Genomic DNA, 19,585 nt, shown 5'->3' on the forward strand with positions numbered 1-19,585 from the left:
TACATGAAAAAGCAGACATTAGACTTTACATTGCAGTTAATGTGACTGGGCTAACCTGAAGTCCCCCCGAGAATCCAGATCCAATGCCACCACAATGCAGCTCATGTGTGCACAATGTGAGCTCAAACTACAGTATCACAGTCAGGCTTCGCCTCTGAGATGTTTAGCCCCTGAGTGAGTGCTCATTGAGAGCAGCTGAACAGCTGCTGAGGGAGGAGCGGAGGAGCGGAGGAGCGGAGGAGGGGGGGTTTGAGAAAGACTTTTTTTTTTTTTTCTTCCGCAATCTGTTCAGATTGATCGGGCCCCCCCCTGGTGGCTGGGCCCGGTACAACAGGGCAAGTTGTACTGGCTTATCAGCGGCCCTGCTCATTAGCAACTTATCATCCTGCACCGTCAACTCTTCTCTAACTTCAACTCTCTACTTCGTCCTCCACCCGCCAACTCACTCACTGCCCAGGAGATCGCCAATCACTTCAAACAGAAGATTGATACAATTCGCGAGATCTCTACTGTTCAGATACCCTCCACACTTTACACTTCATGCCCACAGGTACAATCATTATTTCTCTCTTTCAACCCCACCAATATAGAAGAGGTTGCTAAACTACTTGCTAACGTCCATCTTACCACCTGCCCTCTGGATCCTGTTCCCTTACAAATGCTACGTTCACCCTCTGGCTCTATTCTACACTCTTTAACCCACATCTTCAATTTCTCCCTCTATTCTGGCATCTTCCCCAACTCTCTAAAATATGCACTTTTCAGCCCCATACTTAAAAATCCCTCACTGGACCCATCCAATCTTAACAACCTTCGCCCCATCTCCTTGCTCCCCTTTTTATCCAAACTCCTTGAACGTCTGTTCTACAACCGACTGAGCATCCACCTCGCTGATAATAGCCTTCTTGATCCCCTTCGGTCTGGATTTAGTTCTCAACACTCCACAGAAACTGCTCTCCTAAAACTTACAAACGATCTACTAATGGCCAAAACCAATGGACACTATTCTGTACTCCTACTCCTGGACCTCTCTGCTGCCTTTGATACGGTTGACCACCCCCTCCTCCTCAAAAAGCTTCACGCTTTTGGTCTCCGTGACTGTACTCTTCGCTGGTTCTCTTTCTACTTATCCAACTGCACCTTTAACTTTCTTACAACTCTACTTCCTCCTCTCCTCTTCCTTTCTCTGTTGGGGTCCCCCAAGGTTCTGTTCTTGGACCTCTTCTAATTTCAATCTACACCTCCTCCCTGGGTCAGCTAATAGCCTCCCGTGGCTTCCAATACCACCTTTACGCTGACGACACCCAAATCTATTTCTTTACCCCTCAGCTCACTCCCTCTGTCTCCTCATGTATCACTAATTTACTATCAGATATATCAGTCTGGATGCCACACCACTTCCTCAAACTCAATCTATCCAAAAACGAACTTATAATTCTTCCTCCCCCATGTGCCCCTTCCCCTGATCTCTCTGTCAAAATCGATGGCACAACTATAAGCCCATCCCCGCATGCCAAGGTTCTAGGTGTAGTCCTGGTCTCTGAACTCTCCTTTAAGCCCCACGTCCAATCACTGTCCAAATCTTGCCTCCGCAACATCTCCAAAATACACCCCTTTCTAACCAATGACACAACAAAGCTCTTAATTCACTCCCTGGTCATCTCTCGCCTCGACTACTGCAACTCCCTTCTCATTGGCTTACCTCTACATAGTCTATCACCTCTTCAATCCATCATGAATGCTGCTGCCAGACTCATCCACCTTACCAATCGCTCTGTGCCTGCTACTCCTCTCTGTCAATCCCTCCACTGGCTTCCCCAATGAATTAAATTCAAAATACTAACAACTACTTACAAAGCCATCCACAATTTAGACCCCAGCTAAATACCAACCTACTTGTTCTCTCCGATCCTCTCAAGACCTCCTGCTCTCTAGCTCCCTCGTCACTTTCTCCCATGCTCGCCTCCAGGACTTTTCCAGAGCCTCTCCAATCCTATGCTTACCCCAATCTGTCTGAATATCTCCTACTCTATTAGCTTTTAGACAATCCCTGAAAACACTTCTCTTCAGAGAAGCCTACCCTACCCACACCTAACAACTGTATTTTCATTTTCTCCATCAGCTCATCCCCACAGTTATTACCTTTTTGTTCCCCTTGACCCTCCCTTCTAGATTGTAAGCTCTAATGAGCAGGGCCCTCTGATCCCTCCTGTATTGATTTGTATTGTACTTGTACTGTCTGCCCTCATGTCGTAAAGTGCTGCGCAAACTGTTGCTATATAAATCCTGTATAGTAATAATAATAATAATAATCTTGGGAGAAGTTGTTCTTTAATGAAGCTCCCTACCCCCCTAAGTGCAGACAGCTTGGGCTTGTATGTTACCCAAGGATCTTACTGCCAGCATGGACTTTGTCACCTACTCCTTATTCAACCCAATCATTTCTATGGGGGAGAGCCATGCTCCAAGCGACCAGTGGAGGCTGCCGCAAGTATGATTATCCATAGAAATAAATGGGACCACACTGCACATGCACAAAATGAAGAGGGCTGCCTGGGTCCTTTCTGGTGGTACAATCATTGGATCAGGACTGAAGATAAGTAAAAGCTCATGCTGCCTGCACTCAGAGGGGTGGGGGCTTAATTAAAGGACAACTTCACTAATGTCCATTGCATTAGGGTGTGCACCCCAGAGCACAAACACACATGTGTGTATATCAGCAGAGCAGCGGATGGTATCAGTAGAGCAGAGACTGTTGTCAGTAGGGCAGTGGATGATGTCAGTAGTTTTTATTGTTATAATTTTTTTACAATCTTATTTAAAAAAAAAAAATTGTAAAAGCTGTATAGAGCAGGACATGTCACACTGCCTGTGATTAGCGCTGTGCAGTGTCGGCTTCCTGGCGGGATCAGGCACATGGGGTGGCAAACACGCCCGAGCCCATCTCTACTGATCAGTAGGAATTTGAAAGAGGTAGCAGGGGGCAAGCAAGTTTTGTTACTATCAGGAAACACTAAAGCTTTGGCAGAATAGCTGGGATTTGGCTTTAAAGGATATCTAAAGCCTCGTAAAAAAACAAAACAAAATAACAAACATGTTATACTTACCTCCTCTGTGCAGTTGGTTTTGCACAGAGTGGCCCCAGTCCTCCTCTTCTGGGGTCCCTCAGCGGTGCTCCTGGCTCCTCCTCTTCTTGAGTGCCCCGCCAGGGAAACGCTTTCCCTCTGGGGCACCCGTGCGGGCACGCTCCCATGTCCTGCTGCTGCATCCATTGACACAGAAAGCAGGACTCAGCTCCGCCCCCGGCTCCTGTGTCATTGGATTTGATTGACAGCAGCGGGAGCCAATGGATGCGCTGCTATCAATGTATTCATTCAGGACCCGAGGCACTGACTGAAGCAGGTGTGCTTGTCCCTGGCTCAGGAATGATCGGACTCAGGTAAGTAAAAGGGGGGCTCTGGGGGGCTGGTGCACTACAAGAGGTTTTTCACCTCAGTGCATTGAATACATTGAGGTGAAAAACCGCAAGGGTTTACAACCCCTTTAAGGGCATGGTTTTGAAAGGTGCTGCCCCCAAAACCTCCCTATCTCCCTCTAGATTTGGTACCAGCTCCATTTTTATATTGACCCTAGACATGTGCAGTTCGTATTGTTGCAAATTGAAATTCGGACGAAATTCTGAATTACAATAGTACCGAATTTAAACTAATCCGAAATAACAAAATAAAAGAAAAAAAAAAATTGGACTAAATTCGAATCATCTTCGAATACTTTTCGAATTTGAATAGTCTTTGAATTCAAATAGTTTTCGAATTTCCAAAGAGAATAAAATAGAAAATAAAGGAATAGAATAGTAAAAAAAAAAAAATAGAATAGAAAAGAATATAACAGAAAATAAAAGAATATAATATAATAGAGTAAAACAGAACAAAATAGAATAGAAAATAAAAGGACAGAATAGACTAGAATATAATAGAAACAAATAGAATAGAATAACATAGAAAGAATATAACCATCTTGCGAATTTCAAATAGAATACATTTGAATTTGAATACATAAAAAAATAATAGAATAGAAACGAACAGAATAGCAAAAAAGAATAGAATAGACTGTTATAGAATAGAAAAGAAAAGAATTAAAAAACAATAGAATAGAATAGAATGAATATAACCATTTACCAAAATTAAAATAGAATAAATTCAAAGTTGAATAGAATAGAAAATAACAGAATAGTATAGAAAAAAAACAATAGAATAGAATATAACCATCTTCCGAAATTCAAATTTCGAATATAATAAAGTTGAATAGGAAAGAATAGAATAGAATAGAATAGAATAGAATATAAAAGAATAGAATATAATAAACAAATAGACAAAGAACACAATTAAAAAAAACAATAGAATAGAATGGAAAGAATATAACCATTTCCCAAAATTAGAGTAGAATTAGAGTCAATTCTAATTTCAATAGAATAGAAAAGAATAGATTAGATGGAAAAATACATTCACTACAAGATTTGAAACACAGGGGAGACTTGATAAAACTGAATGAATGGAGATATTCACAGTTAAAACACTCTGTAGGCGGGCTCCCACAACCGATAAGATCAGAGGAAACCAATCTGCTTCCAGGTTTTTTGTCAGCACTTAATTAAACAAGCTGAAGTTAGAAGCTGATTGGTTGCCATGCACAGCTGCACCAGATTTTGCACTCTCCAGTTTTAATAACTCAACCCCATTGTTTCACTATTTTTACACAGATAAATAAATTAACAGGTAGACACATCTTATTTATTATATATAAAAAAGAATAGTAAGCTCAATTATTTTGCTTGCTTAAAGTGGAACTAATCCTTTAAAGCCAAGGAAGCTGCCATTTTATCCTCTGTTTGATCTGCAGTTGTCATGGAGCTTCACATGTGATCAGTTACAGTGTTGCCAACCGTCAGTATTTTTACTGGCAGCCAGTAAAAAACAGGCAATGTTCTCCTGCCAGTAAAAAGAAAAGGTTGCCAGTAAAAAATATGGCTGTGACGCTTGGCCCGGAACCAGCAAGTGCCTGCTACAGTTTGTTTGTGCAGCTCTGGTGGAGGCGGTGCCTGAACATATCCTGTGATGTCTTGGTGCAAGGGAGCCAAGCAGAGTGGCCAGAGCCTTGTGTGTGGGTTCTGCGTAGAGTTGCCACCTCATCCCTTTAAACCCGAACACATATTAATTACACAGGTTCTGAGGCTAGTTTAATGCAGATAAGGCACCAAGTGAGTTTAATTACCACCTTAATCAGCCACAGAACCTGTGTAATTAATATGTGTTCGGATTTAAAGTGATGAGGTGGCAACTCTAGTTCTGCAGGATGGGAGCAAGGCAGGCCAGGAGGGGGACCATCAGTTCTGTTTGGACTGGAGGGACCACCTGGCTTGGAGAGAGACTGTCACTGTGACTCTGGAGGGGACATGTCGTATCGGTGACCTGTGCTGCTGCACACTGCTGTCAGTATCACTGTGAGAGTCAATTTCAGGTGTGTGCCGCCCATTCTAATTTCTTGCCCTCCTGAGTCCTGTCCCTGAGCTACTTACTTACTATATCGAAAATAAAATAAGAAATATGTTTTTTGCCTTATTATCTATTTTAAATCACATTGCTAATTACATATTGTACTTGTTTGTAGCCTAAATAGTGAAATGTGTACTTAAAACTGTAATTTTGTAACTTTTGGAAATGCCAGTAAAAACGTGCCTGTGCCAGTAAATCTTGGGTGTCCTGTCAGTAAATTTCAATCTGTTAGGTTGGCAACACTGATCAGTTATGATACCAGCCATTTGATGGCTTGACAGTTCAGTAGGTAACACACAAGCAACTGTGAAAGTTGTCATTCACAGCATACCTTGAATGTTGCTGTTTTGGGAAACAGGTAAATCTATGGGTTTAGTTCCGCTCATGTCTCACAGAACATACTTTATTTACAGTTACATAAAAATGCAGAGCATGCAGCATCTGTAACGCTGCAGATCTTAGGCTAGCCATACACGTTAAGGTTTCTCTTTCTAATGAGAGAAATCAATAGATTCCCTCATCCACGCTAAACACCAGAGGAATCTTTCCTACCACCTATTTTATTCTTACATCTGAAGTCATATTACCCAAACATTCACTGCATCTGACTATCTGCAATTTTTTTTACCAGTTTTTACCAGTTTTTAAATTGAAGTTTGTCAACCTGGGTGGTGCAGCAGGGCCATCCACAGTTGGAATTTTGGCAGATTCAGCAGGAATTGGCCAAAATTCAGGCACAGTACAGGTACAGTATGCATACCACACAGACCCACACAGACCCATAGCATCATTCCATCATGACCAATCATTCTTTTACCCAGGAGCCAGGAAGTTGGGAGAACTCCCATCAATATTCCATTATTTTCACACCTTATTGATTTAATTAGTAGAATATTACTGTGTGTTCCCAGGAGCCTTTTCACTAGCTCTGCTGACCTTCTGACCAGCCTTAGTATTCTTCTTAAACTATTCAAAAACAATTACAATGATTTGTAGTGCAGAAAAAGAAATATTGATTTGTCTCAAGTGGTTTTGGTATGATAAAATCTTCCACTATTGTGTGATATACACTCACAGGCAGGGCCGAAACAGGGGGGGGGAGGTGCCTGCCCCAGGTGACACATCTAGGGGGGTGCCGCCCCCACCTGCACTGGGAACCGCTGCTCTAAGGGTGTCACTGCCGCCTGATCAAGTGTAATGGACAGGCAGGTCTCCCTCCTAGTCCTGCCCAGTGCCCAAACAGCTCATGTCTTTTCTGGGTGAGGCATTCTTGAGAAGGGGAGGCTTCAAAGAAGGCCCTGGACTGGGGTGGGTTGGGGCAGAGGAGGCCCTGGACTGGGAGGGGGGTGCGGAGGAGGCCCTGGACTGGGGGTTCAATAAAGGTCCTGGGCTGGGGGGGGGGGGTGCGGAGGAGGCCCTGGACTGGGAGGAGGAGGAGGTCATGGACTGGAGGGTGCAGTGGAGGCACTGGGCTGATAGGGGATGCGGAGGAGGCTTTGGGCTGGTGAGTGTGGAAGAGGCCCTGGTCAATGGACATGTCAATAAGATATCTTTGCCCCTTCACATGTCCCGTCCTTTTGCTGTTTGTTTTTTGTTGTTTCTTGTTTTTTCACTCTGATACGCCATCCACTCATGGTGTACTAAACGCTAACCACTCCCCTTCCCCGTCCCTATATTACAATCCGACTAGTCCCTGTCTAATAGCTTGAAAAAGGAGCGCGGCTGTTCACGTCATCCACAGCCTGCACGCTTGTGAAACGTGTCACATTCCGGTGACGTCATCCCCCTCCACCCGGACACTTCCGTGCGCCTCAAGCCTCGTGTTGAGGATAGACTCCACCGCAGCTGGCCGAACACCATCCGGCGGTGTACGAGGAACATCACAGGACGCATACAGACAGGAGTGAACAAAGGGATCGACTTCACTGAGGACAGCCCCATGTTTTGGGATATTACAAAATGCCTTCTTTTGTCTCCAGAAATGTGAGTGCATTGTGAGAAAACTTTTACTGCATATTAAAACTTGTTAAAAATCTGCACCCAGAGGCGCCTCTTCTCCCTCTTTTTCAGTTTTTGGGAACATGGTCTCTGTTCCTCTGTGATGGCAGCCCTGAGAGTGGGTTATCCCTATCCCCCCCTCCCCCTTTTCCTTTTAATTATTCTAAATATTATCGTGGACTTCCTCCTAAACAATCATAGAGATTGTGGACTTGGTGCCTCATTGTGCATATAATATTCTGCGTACCCAGCACATTGACCAAATGCTTATAAGATATATATTGTTTTATATTTTTGCACCTTTTACTTGTATGGAGTTCACAACATAAATGGGGACACATATCAATTGTTGCAAGTAATGCCAAACAGGGGCAGAGCGGTAGGTCATGTGATAGATTTATTAAAGGAGAAGTACAGTCAAAGCCTGTTTGATTGTACTTCTCCTGTTGATCACATCAGTGCAGATTGTTTTGCTCTCCTGTGACCCATTTTCAGCTGACAGCGGGCATAAGCCTGCTCTCGGCTGATGTCACAGAGTCAGTCCAGGCTGGGAAAAGATGGCACCCATATGACAGCTGTGCCCGGGTTTGTATCCTCCTGTAACCCGGACACAACAGCATAAGCTCCAGTCCCAGCCAGTGTGGAAAGTACCTGCAGCCCCCCACTAGCACCATGCCCCCACACCCCTTCCTGCTGAATGCGCTCTCTCCAGAGTCCCACCAGCAGCAGTCCCCCTGCTTCTGTTTCTTCAGTGCTGAGTGCCTCATCCTGTTCCCCCGCTCCAATGCGCTCTCTCCCGCCAGCAGCCACCCCCCCCGATCAGCAAATGCAGGACGCTCTCTCCCACCAGCAGCATGCTCTCCCCCACTCCAGTCTTCAGTAGAGGTAATGTCTTGTTTGTGAAATTGTGACAGCTAAGTTACAGACTAGTCCGGTCGGTCCCCCCCCCCTTGCCCCTGTCAATGCAGCGCTATTTGTAGCCTCAGCCTCAGTACAGGGAGCAACCCACAATTTACAGAACGGGACAGCAGGAGAGAGGTATATACAGTCCTCCACTGAGCACCACGGTCCCCCTGCCCATCCCACGGTCCCCCTGTCCATCCCACGGTCCCCCTGCCCATCCCACGGGCCCCCTGCCCATCCCACTGTCCACCTGTCTATCCCACTGTCCACCTGCCCATCCCATGGTCCTCCTGCCCATTCCACGGCCCCCCTGTCCATCCCACGGTCTCCCTGTCCATCCCACAGTCCCCCTGCCCATCCCACTGTCCCCCTGACCACCCCACAGTTCCCCTGCCCATCCCACTGTCCCCCTGACCACCCCACAGTCCCACTGTCCATCCCATGGTCCCCCTGTCCCCCGTCCATCCCCTGGTCCCAACAGTCCATCCCACGGTCCCCCTGCCCATCCCATGGTCCCCCTGTCCATCCCATGGTCACCCTGTCCATCCTACGGTCCCCCTGTCCATCCCACGGTCCTCCTGTCTATCTCACGGTCCTCCTGTCCATCCCACTGTCCCCCTGTCCATCCCACTGTCCCTCTGTCCATCCCACTGCTCCTCTGACCACTCTGCACCCCCCCCCATCCACCCCACTGCCTCCCCTTGTGAATTCCGCTGGTGTGGGGTTCTTTGGGGTGCTGTGGTTAGGGTGGTCCACTTTGGGGTGCCTTAGATATGATGGACTGATTTGGAGTGTTGAGATAGAATGGGCCACTTTGGTGTGGTGTTGATACTGTGGATTGCTATAGGTAGGATGGGCTACTTTGAATTGTCAGTGGAAGATTGGGGTGCAGTGGATAGTAAGGGGTGTTGTAGGTAGGGTGGGTTAATTTAGGTCCCTTCCACGGTTAATGCAATGTTGCTACACCCTCTGTTCGCCGTGGCGTACACAGCACACTGTGTTACTGCTCACTTTAAACCACCCAAAGGTGTCCAAGGTCTTTTACAATCCTATTGTTTATATTGTATACTATAAAAAAATTCTGTACACCAGAAAAGTGTTCGGGTTTGGCTTGAAGAAAAGATGGCAACCCTAGTCTGAATGAGCCCTTAGGGGAATTTATCAAAACTAGAGCAGACAGGGTTTGGAACAGCTATGCGTGGCAACCAATCAGCTCATAGCTTTCATTTTTAAAGTTGAACAAGCTGAAGATAGAAGCTGATTGGTTGCCATGCACAGCTGTTCCAAATTCTGTCTGCACCAGTTTTGATAAATTCCCCTCACTGTGTTTTACATTTCTTACTCCTAACTACTGCATTCTAAGTACAGCACATGCTTTGTTAAAGTGGCTGTGAAGGCATAAGATTTTTGATCTTCATGCATTATTTGCATAAAGGTAAAACATCTTCTGTGTGCAGCAGCCTCCCAGCCCCACTTAATACTTACCTGAGCCCCCTCTCGTATCCAGCGATGTCCACAAGAGTCTTGAGACAGACAAAGGGACTGAGGACATAGATTCCCCAGTTCCCTTCTCAGCACTAAAGATGAATGAACAGGAGACAGAGGCTCCTGTTCATTCATAAACTAAGCAGAGTAAACAGTTTACTCTGCTCAGTAATCACAGGACACAGGAGCGAGAGGAGAGGAGGGGTACCGGCTGCGGGGGATGAGGGGGGCCAGAGGAGAACAGGGGGGTGGAGAAGGATGTGGAGGTGGCCGGAGGAGAACAGGGGGGGGGGCAAAGGAGATCGGTGATCACAGCTGTTCCCCACCGCACCGATCATTCCCGGGAGATCGGGAGGTGCTTGCGGGTGTGCGGGAGCCGCCGCCGAAATGCGGGAGTCTCCCGCACCTCACGGGAGACTTGAGATGTCTGGTGTACCTGAGTATTGTGAGTACCTGAGTACTGTGTGTACTTAAGTATTGTGTGTACCTGAGTATTGGGAGTACCTGAGTATTGGGAGTACCTCAGTGTTGTGAGTAATTGAGTATTGGGAGTACCTCAGTGTTGTGAGTAATTGAGTATTGGGAGTACCTGAGTATTGGGAGTACCTGAGTACTGTGTGTACCTGAGTGTTGGGAGTACCTGAGTATTGTGTGTACCTGTGTAGTGTGTGTACCTGGGTAGTGTGAATGCACGTGGTCTGCGAGTGCACGTGGGTCTGCGAGTGCACGTGGGTCTGCGAGTGCACGTGGGTCTGCTAGTGCATGTGGGTCTGCGGGTGCACGCAGGTCTGCGAGAGCACGCGGGTCTGCGAGTGCATGTAGTCTGCAAGTACCTGTGTATTGTCTTGTTGAGTACCTGTGTAGTGTATTGTTGAGTATTGGTGTCAGGAAGCTAGTTGTTAGGTAATTTGGATAGGGTATAATCCCCAATCCTCATTAAATTAGTAGGTACGATGCCCGGTGGGTGTGGAGATGCGACTCGGTCTTGCGGCACGTATGCGTTCCTTGATCATCTGATCAAGAGTGAATACTGCTGTGCAAAATGTAAGCACATTGTTTCCTTGGAAGCCCAGGTTCTGAATCTGGGGAAGCAACTGTCAGCACTGAGAAGACCCTCCATACTAAAGGAGAGCCGGGAACGTACCCGGCAGGTGCCGGCAGGGACCAGCACAGAGGAGGGTGGAGACAAAGAGGTGCAGGCACTAGAAAAGAGTAGATGGGTGACAATCAGGAAGGATAGAGGGGGAAGTGCCAGGGAGGCTGATCAAGGGCTGGAGCATCCCAATAAGTACGTTCCATTGAGTGACATTGGTGAAACCAGTCAGGGACCAGCACTGCTGGAGCTGAGGGACTCTCCTAGCTGCCAGGGGAAGAACTCCTCCAGTGAGAGTGGGGGGAAAGCGAAGGGAAAGGATAGACAGATTCTGGTGGTAAGGGACTCAATTCTTAAAAGGACAGAGAGGACAATCTGTAACAAAGACCTGAAGCGCCGAACTTTATACTGTCTACCGGGCGCTCTGGTTCGGCACATCACGGATCTGGTGGACAGATTACGGGGAGGGGCTGGGGAAGACCCGGCTGTCATGGTGCACGTTGGCACCAATGACAAAGTCAGAGGCTGATGGAGTGTCCTAAAGAACGATTTTAGGGACTTGAGAGCTCAATTGAAGAAAAGGACCTCCAAGGTAGTATTCTCAGGAATACTACTGGTACATCGAGCCACACCAGAATGGCAGAGGGAGAATAGGGAAGTAAACAAGTGGTTGAAGAGCTGGTGTAGAAAGGAGGGGTTTGGGTTATTGGAGGACTGGGCCGACTTCTCAGTCAGTCACCAGTACTATAGAAGGGACGAACTGCACCTAAATGCACCTATCACAATTTGGATTAGCAGCAAGGATGGGAAGTGTCATCATAATGGGGGATTTTAATTATCCAGACATAGACTGGGCGGAAGGAACCACGCATTCGTCTAAGGCTCCCCAGTACCTAAATGTCTTGCAGGACAATTTCATGGTTCAGATGGTAGACGCACGAACTAGAAATAAAGCGTTACTAGATCTACTGATTACTATCAATACAGACCTGATCACAGATGTGTAAATACGGGGCAATTTAGGAAACAGCGATCACAGGCCAATTGGCTTCAGTATAAATCACACAAATAGGAAACATAAGGGGAAATGTAAGGGTGCAATTAGGGCGGCTAAGATAGAACACGAGACACATAGCAGAGGAGAGCAAAAAAAATCCCAAGAAATTATTTAAGTATGTAAACAGTAAAAAAGGGAGGACAGACCATATTGGCCCCATAAAGAATGAGGAAGGACATCTAGTTACAAAGAATGGGGAGATGGCGAAGGTATTGAATTTATTCTTCTCCTCAGTCTTCACGAGGGAATCGGGGGGCTTTAGTAACCAACACTGCAGTGCTTATCCTCATGACACGTCACAGGAAGCACCCTCATGGCTAACAGAAGACAGAATTAGAATTAGACTTGGGAAACTTAAAATTAATAAATCACCAGGATCGGATGGCTTGCACCCGAGGGTACTTAGAAACTCAGTCAAGTAATTGCCAGACCATTGTTCCTAATTTTTACTGACAGTCTACTGACTGGAATGGTACCAGCGGATTGGAAAAAAGCCAATGTAGTACCAATATTTAAAATGGGCCCAAAATACATCTCTGGGAATTACAGACCAGTTAGCCTAACATCAATAGTATGCAAGCTCTTGGAGGGGATGATAAGGGACTATATACAAGAGTTTAGTAATGAGAACGGTATCATTAGCAGTAATCAGCATGGACTCATAAAAAATCGTTCTTGCCAAACCAATCTACTAACCTTCTATGAGGAGGTGAGTTGCCATCTAGATAAAGGAAGGCCCGTAGATGTGGTGTATCTGGATTTTGCAAAAGCATTTGACACAGTTCCCCATAAACGTCTACTGTAAAAAATAAGGTCCATTGGCATGGGTGGTATGGTCCATTGGGTGAGTACATGGATTGAAACCTGGCTACAAGGGCGAGTTCAGAGGGTGGTGATAAATGGGAAATACTCAGAATGGTCAGGGGTGGGTAGTGGGGTCCCCCAGGGTTCTGTGCTGGGACCAATAAATATGTTCATAAACGATCTGGAGGATGGGGTAAACAGTTCAATCTCTGTATTTGCGGACGATACTAAGCTAAGCAGGGCAATAACTTCTCCGCAGGATGTGGAAACCTTGCAAGAAGATCTGAACAAATGAATGGGGTGGGCAACTACATGGCAAATGAGTAATAATGTAGAAAAATGTAAAATAATGCATTTGGGTGGCAAAAATATGAATGCAATCTGTACACTGGGGGGAGAACCTCTGGGGGAATCTAGGATGGAAAGGGACCTGGGGTCCTAGTAGATGATAGGCTCAGCAATGGCATGCAATGCCAAGCTGCTGCTAACAAAACAAACAGAATATTGGCATGCATTAAAAAAGGGATTAACTCCAGAGATAAAACGATAATTCTCCCACTCTACAAGACTCTGGTCCGGCCGCACCTGGAGTATGCTGTCCAGTTCTGGGCACCAGTCCTCAGGAAGGATGTACTGGAAATGGAGCGAGTACAAAGAAGGGAAACTAAGCTAATAAAGTGTCTGGAGGATATTAGTTATGAGGAAAGGTTGCGAGCACGGAACTTATTCTCTCTGGAGAAGAGACGCTTGAGAAGGGAAATTATTTCAATTTACAAATACCGTACTGGTGACCCCACAATAGGGATAAAACTTTTTCACGGAAGGGAGTTTAACACGACACGTGGCCACTCATTAAAATTAGAAGAAAAGAGGTTTAACCTTAAAGTACGTAGAGGGTTCTTTACTGTAAGAGCGGCAAGGATGTGGAATTCCCTTCCACAGGCGGTGGTCTCAGCGGGGGCATCGATAGTTTCAAAAACTATTAGATAAGCACCTGAATGACCGCAACATACAGGGATATACAATGTAATACTGACATATAATCACACACATAGGTTGGACTTGATGAACTTGTGTCTTTTTTCAACCTCACCTACTATGTAACTATGTAATAAAATGTCAGTTATGGCAATATTTTATGTCACACTGTATTTGAGAAGCAGTCTTTCAAACACAATTTTTCTGTAAAAAAAAATATACTTCAATTATTTAAACAGAAACTAAACAGTAAAGTTAGCCCATTTTTTTGTATAATGTGAAAGATGATGTTACGCCGCAAGAATCGTGATCTTTATTCTAAGCAACAAAAATTGTGATTCTCATTTTAGCCAGAATCATGCAGCTCTAGTACCTTGGTAAAGATATAGAGCTGGAGGAAGACTCTGCAGGAGCCTGGCATTACACCTGCTATCCACTGATTACTCAAATGGAGGCTGATTTGCCAAGAAAATAATAAATGCATTTTTTTATCACATATACTTTATGTGCTTTCTTCTTCTTTTTTTTTTTTTTTTTATCCAAGGTGGATTGTGCCACCAACTCCTTCCTGTATCAGATCAGGCCACATCCTTTTCAACATTGTGGGGTTTCTTGCAAAGGGGGCAGAAAAGCCTCCCTGGCTTGCAATTATTATTATTATTATACAGGATTTATATAGCGCCAACAGTTTACGTAGCGCAATGCACTTTTGTCCCAATGCTGGGTGACAAGAGCGTATACCCCACCTTTTTGTGCCCTAAAAAAGGGTCAAGATGTAACAAAAATGAAGGGGGGACTTATGGTGTAATCTAGAACCCCTTTATTATAAGGGGACAATCAAATATGCATGCCTCCTCCCCAGAAGAATAAACCCAGGGGTACATTACTACCCCTTACCCATTCCCATAAAGGGTTAAAAAAAACACACTAAAAAAAAAATCATTTTTTCCAAATAAAACTCAAACACATATATTGGCTTTTGAAACCAAAATGTATTAATGTCCCCAGAATTCAACCCATCGTCAATCACATGGTCCAGCAAGGTAATCCACGTCAATAGCGATGACCTGTCCCCCGCTGATCTTTTCGCACTGCGCATGGCAACGTAGAATAAAAAATTTGCAGCTGCGGTAATTTATATTACCTGGAATCCCAAATTATGGCATTGGCCAATTTGGTGCTGGAGCACGGCTACATAGAAGTCAATTCTTTTACTGCAGCTCATGTAATGTAGAAGGCACAAGAACATCCATTATGTTATAACACTGCCATCTAGTGGGCATTAAACAAACAGCCATACTGTCTTACAGTTGCAGTAGCATTCCGGGTCTGTAAAGCCAGACAATAAGCTGTTTACATGTAATGACTGGGAAAGTCACATCAGAATGGATTGAAGAATTATATTGATAAAATATTGTTGTGAGAGCAATTGATTTAAAAACAGAGTTGTAATAAATAGGTGAGTTTAAAGTGAATCTGTGAGGGTAGACATATGGGGGGGGGGGGGGGGGGGGGGGTTTACAAAAAAACTGGAGCACTCAGAATCTAGTGTAGCTGTGCATGGTAGTCAATCAGCTTCTAACTTCAGCTTGTTCAAATAAGCTTTGATCAATAAAATCTGTGAGCTTATAGGTTTCTATGTAGAGCTGTACCGGATTTAGCATGCTCCAGTTTTAGTAAATCCCCCCCATTGCTACTACTATAAAGTCATTTTTGACATAACATTTACAATTATACATGCTGAGATCTATACTTTGGTACTCCTTTTTAGTGCCAGATTCTGCCTAAATTAAATGATTCAGGTAGCTATGGAATGCCTTTGGGATAAGCTGCTTTGGTGAGCGCAGCCTATTACTTTAGGATGTGCACCTCATAGCACAAACACAGTGGACGGTGTCAGTAGAGCAGAGATTGGTGTCAGTAGGGCAGTGGACAGTATCAGTCATTTTTATTTCTATTATTTTTTTTACAATTTAATTTTTCAATTATTTTTTACAATATTATTTTTTATTATTTTATTTTTTTACATTTTTTTTAGGAGCCCCACTGAGAGCATTTGGTGAAATAGCAAGGGTCTAAGCAGAGAGAAAGGGACAGAGCTTCCCCAGTCCATTTCTCTGCAGCCTCAGCTGCACTGGACAGTGAACAAATAGGAAATGCTCTTCGCTGAGCAGCTGCCTGTTTATTCAAAAACCGAAGCATAGTAAACAGTTTAATATGCTTCAGTTAAGAATGAACACGGGAGCGATCAGTACAGATCACTCACTGTGTTCATTCGATCATCCTAAAACATCCCTGGCAGCAGCCAGCGGGGGAGGATAGGGGGAAAGTTGGCAGCACTGCAGGGGAGAGACAGGGGACGCCAGGAAACAGGGTGAATTGCAACCCCCCCAGGGTGATTAGGTTGTGCTCAGGCACACCCAGTACACCCTGTGCGCATGCCTATGATAAGCTTTTAGTAACATTGCCTTGCCATGATAGATGATTTGCCCCAGGGATGCAAAGTGCAGGGAGTTCTTTTCTTTATTAAGATGCATGAATGTCATCCTTATTGCCTTCACTAACTAGCAAAAACACTGATCTGGAAATGCATGCAGTAGGTGAGTTGAGACATTTAAGCCGTCTCTGGCTGCATACTTGTTTCTTGTCCATCACCCACCAGGCATTGATATCAGGATGGGTCTCAGAAAAAAGTCTTGTAGGAAAACTGCTCTTCTTATGTTTAGGGAGTTAGTAAGGATAGTGAAAGAATATAAACATGAGATGATGACTGTATTACAGCACAAGAAAAGATCTTTCCATAACAATATACAGCTGTGTGTCATGTGATCTGATCACTGATTACTTTCTATATTGTTACAGTGACGGGAAAACCATTCACCATCATATCCTGTTTCAGCCATCGCTGGGTGTTTGGCTGGAGCATCTGTCAGTGGTATGGATGGATCGGCTTCTTCTTCGGATGTGGTAGTCTCATCACTATGACAGTGGTCAGCTTTGACAGATACATGAAAATCTGCCATCTGAGATATGGTAAGTTCAAGATTCGGAGATGACTGGAAAATGCAATTCATTAGAGCCTATCTTTTTTAATAGAAAAGTATAATTTTTTGTATCAGACATTATTATTTTAAGTAATATTGAAGTTTATAAACCGATATTAAATTTCTCTGGGGTGTTTTTAGACCATGGCACCCGGGTCTGCTTCTGAGTCTCCTTTGAAATATGGAGATGATACCTTCTATACAGTATACCGTTCTGGAACATTGTATGTTTTATCTTCTTTTCAGTCCATCTATTATTTATTTTTTCATTATAAAATAAAATGACAGCTATTAGAACAAATAATTTGTGTTCAGTTAAAAAGATTATATTAGTCTTATGCCGTGTACACATGAGAGGACTTTTCGACAGCAAAGGTCCGACGGAACGAATCCGCCGGACAATTCGATCGTGTGTGGGCTTCATCGGAACTTTGCTGTCGAAAAATCAGACGGACTTAGAACATGTTTAAAATCTTTCCAACGGACTCGAGTCCGGTCAAAAAATCTGTTCGTCTGTATGCTAGTCCGACAGACAAAAAACGATGCAAGGGCAGCTATTGGCTACTGGCTATCAACTTCCTTATTCTAGTCCCTTCGTACGTCATCACGCTCAAACCAACGGACTTTCGAACGGACTTTAGTCCATTCATGTGTGGGCAAGTCTGGACGTTCGAAAGTCCGTAGTAACTCCGTCAAAAGTCCGTCAGAAAGACCATCGGACCTTTCATGCTGAAAAGTCCGTCCCTGTGTACGCGGCATTAGATTTGAACCAAAGTAGTCATAATGGTAACCTACCAGCCCTTCAACATTGTAATGTGTGCCCAGAAGTCTACTAGGGCCCTAGAAACACCCCTTACCTTTTAATTACTGTATATACTCGAGTATAAGCCAAGTTTTTCAGCACATTTTTTAGGCTGAAAAACTCCCCCCCCGGCTTATACTCGACTGAATGTCCCACTTAAGAAAAAAATGTCCCGAAAATGGAGCCTAAATAGGGGTGGGGCTGTCCCGCTGGGTGCCGCACATGTATTCGCCCGGCGCCCCTGTCAGTTTCCCCTCCCTCCCATGCTGTGTGTCAGAGATCTGAATCGCCGTGCAGCTGCTGTAACAATGTCCCGCCTCCTAGACCGCCTCTTGTGATAGACGGCACACTGATCCAATGCTAGGAATCATTGTGCCCTGTGTCATAGGAGGCGGGACATCGTTACCGCGGCTACACAGCGATTCAGATCCAGCTCTGACACACAGCATGACATCATGACATCTCATTACCAGGCACTGGTAGGCTGTACCTGATGGGCACTGGTAGGCTGCATGTCATGGACACTGATAGGCTGTACCTGATGGGCACTGGTAGGCTGCATGTCATGGACACTGATAGGCTGTACCTGATGGACACTGGTAGGCTGCATGTCATGGACACTGATAGGCTGTACATGATGGGCACTGGTAGGCTGCATGTCATGGACACTGATAGGCTGTACCTGATGGGCAATGGTAGGCTGTATGTCATGGACACTGATAGGCTGTACCTGATGGGCACAGGTAGGCTGCATGTCATGGACACTGATAGGCTGTACATGATGGGCACTGGTAGGCTGCATGTCATGGACACTGATAGGCTGTACCTGATGGGCAATGGTAGGCTGCATGTCATGGGCACTGATAGGCTGTACCTGATGGGCACTGGTAGGCTGCATGTCATGGGCACTGATAGGCTGTACCTGATGGGCACTGGTAGGCTGCATGTCATGGACACTGATAGGCTGTACCTGATGGGCACTGGTAGGCTGCATGTCATGGACACTGATAGGCTGTACCTGATGGGCACTGGTAGGCTGCATGTCATGGACACTGATAGGCTGTACATGATGGGCACTGGTAGGCTGCATGTCATGGGCACTGATAGGCTGTACCTGATGGGCACTGGTAGGCTGCATGTCATGGACACTGATAGGCTGTACCTGATGGGCACTGGTAGGCTGCATGTCATGGACACTGATAGGCTGTACCTGATGGGCACTGGTAGGCTGCATGTCATGGACACTGATAGGCTGTACATGATGGGCACTGGTAGGCTGCATGTCATGGACACTGATAGGCTGTACATGATGGGCACTGGTAGGCTGCATGTCATGGACACTGATAGGCTGTACATGATGGGCACTATGCATTTCCCATCCTAGGCTTATACTCAAGTCAATAATCATCAGTAAACCTTTCTCTAGAAAGTTGTACAACAAAAAGGATTACATTTTTTGAATTATGTTTTTCACTTTTTCTGCCTGTTTTTTTTTTTTTTTTTATCTTTCTTTTTTTTTTTTTTTTTTTCTCCTGCAACCCAGCTGAATTTTTTTGCCCAAACAATCCTGATATGGGACATCTCTGTTGCTGTATTTGTAACTTAAATGGTTCTATAGTATTTACAGAGTGTATAATTTAATACTAACCACACACCTTACATGCAGTTTCGACCATTCTGTAGCTTAAAAAAATAAATAAATAAACCAAATCCCTTTTTTTTTTAATGAAGAAGAGATTCAGTTACTGCTCTCCATACCAACTGCTTGAGTTTTTTTTTTTTTTTTTACCAGTCTCTGTAGATTAGGGTCAGGCAACAGGTAATCCTTCTGAGGTTGAACGCTGATTCTCAACGAGATCTTGAGTTCCT

At 44.9% G+C, this 19,585-nt stretch overlaps 1 protein-coding gene across 1 annotated transcript in view; it reads left to right on the plus strand.

The window, feature by feature from the left end:
* LOC141139301 (opsin-5-like) overlaps positions 1-19,585 on the plus strand; it is a 181,743-nt gene that overhangs the window by 141,670 nt on the left and 20,488 nt on the right. Inside the window, exon 4 of the mRNA XM_073625281.1 lies at positions 16,733-16,903. Coding sequence (XP_073481382.1) covers positions 16,733-16,903 — 171 coding nt within the window. The remainder of the gene's footprint in view (positions 1-16,732; positions 16,904-19,585) is intronic.

Source organism: Aquarana catesbeiana, linkage group LG04 (genome assembly GCF_042186555.1).
Source record: "Aquarana catesbeiana isolate 2022-GZ linkage group LG04, ASM4218655v1, whole genome shotgun sequence".
NCBI classification, from domain to species: domain Eukaryota; kingdom Metazoa; phylum Chordata; class Amphibia; order Anura; family Ranidae; genus Aquarana; species Aquarana catesbeiana.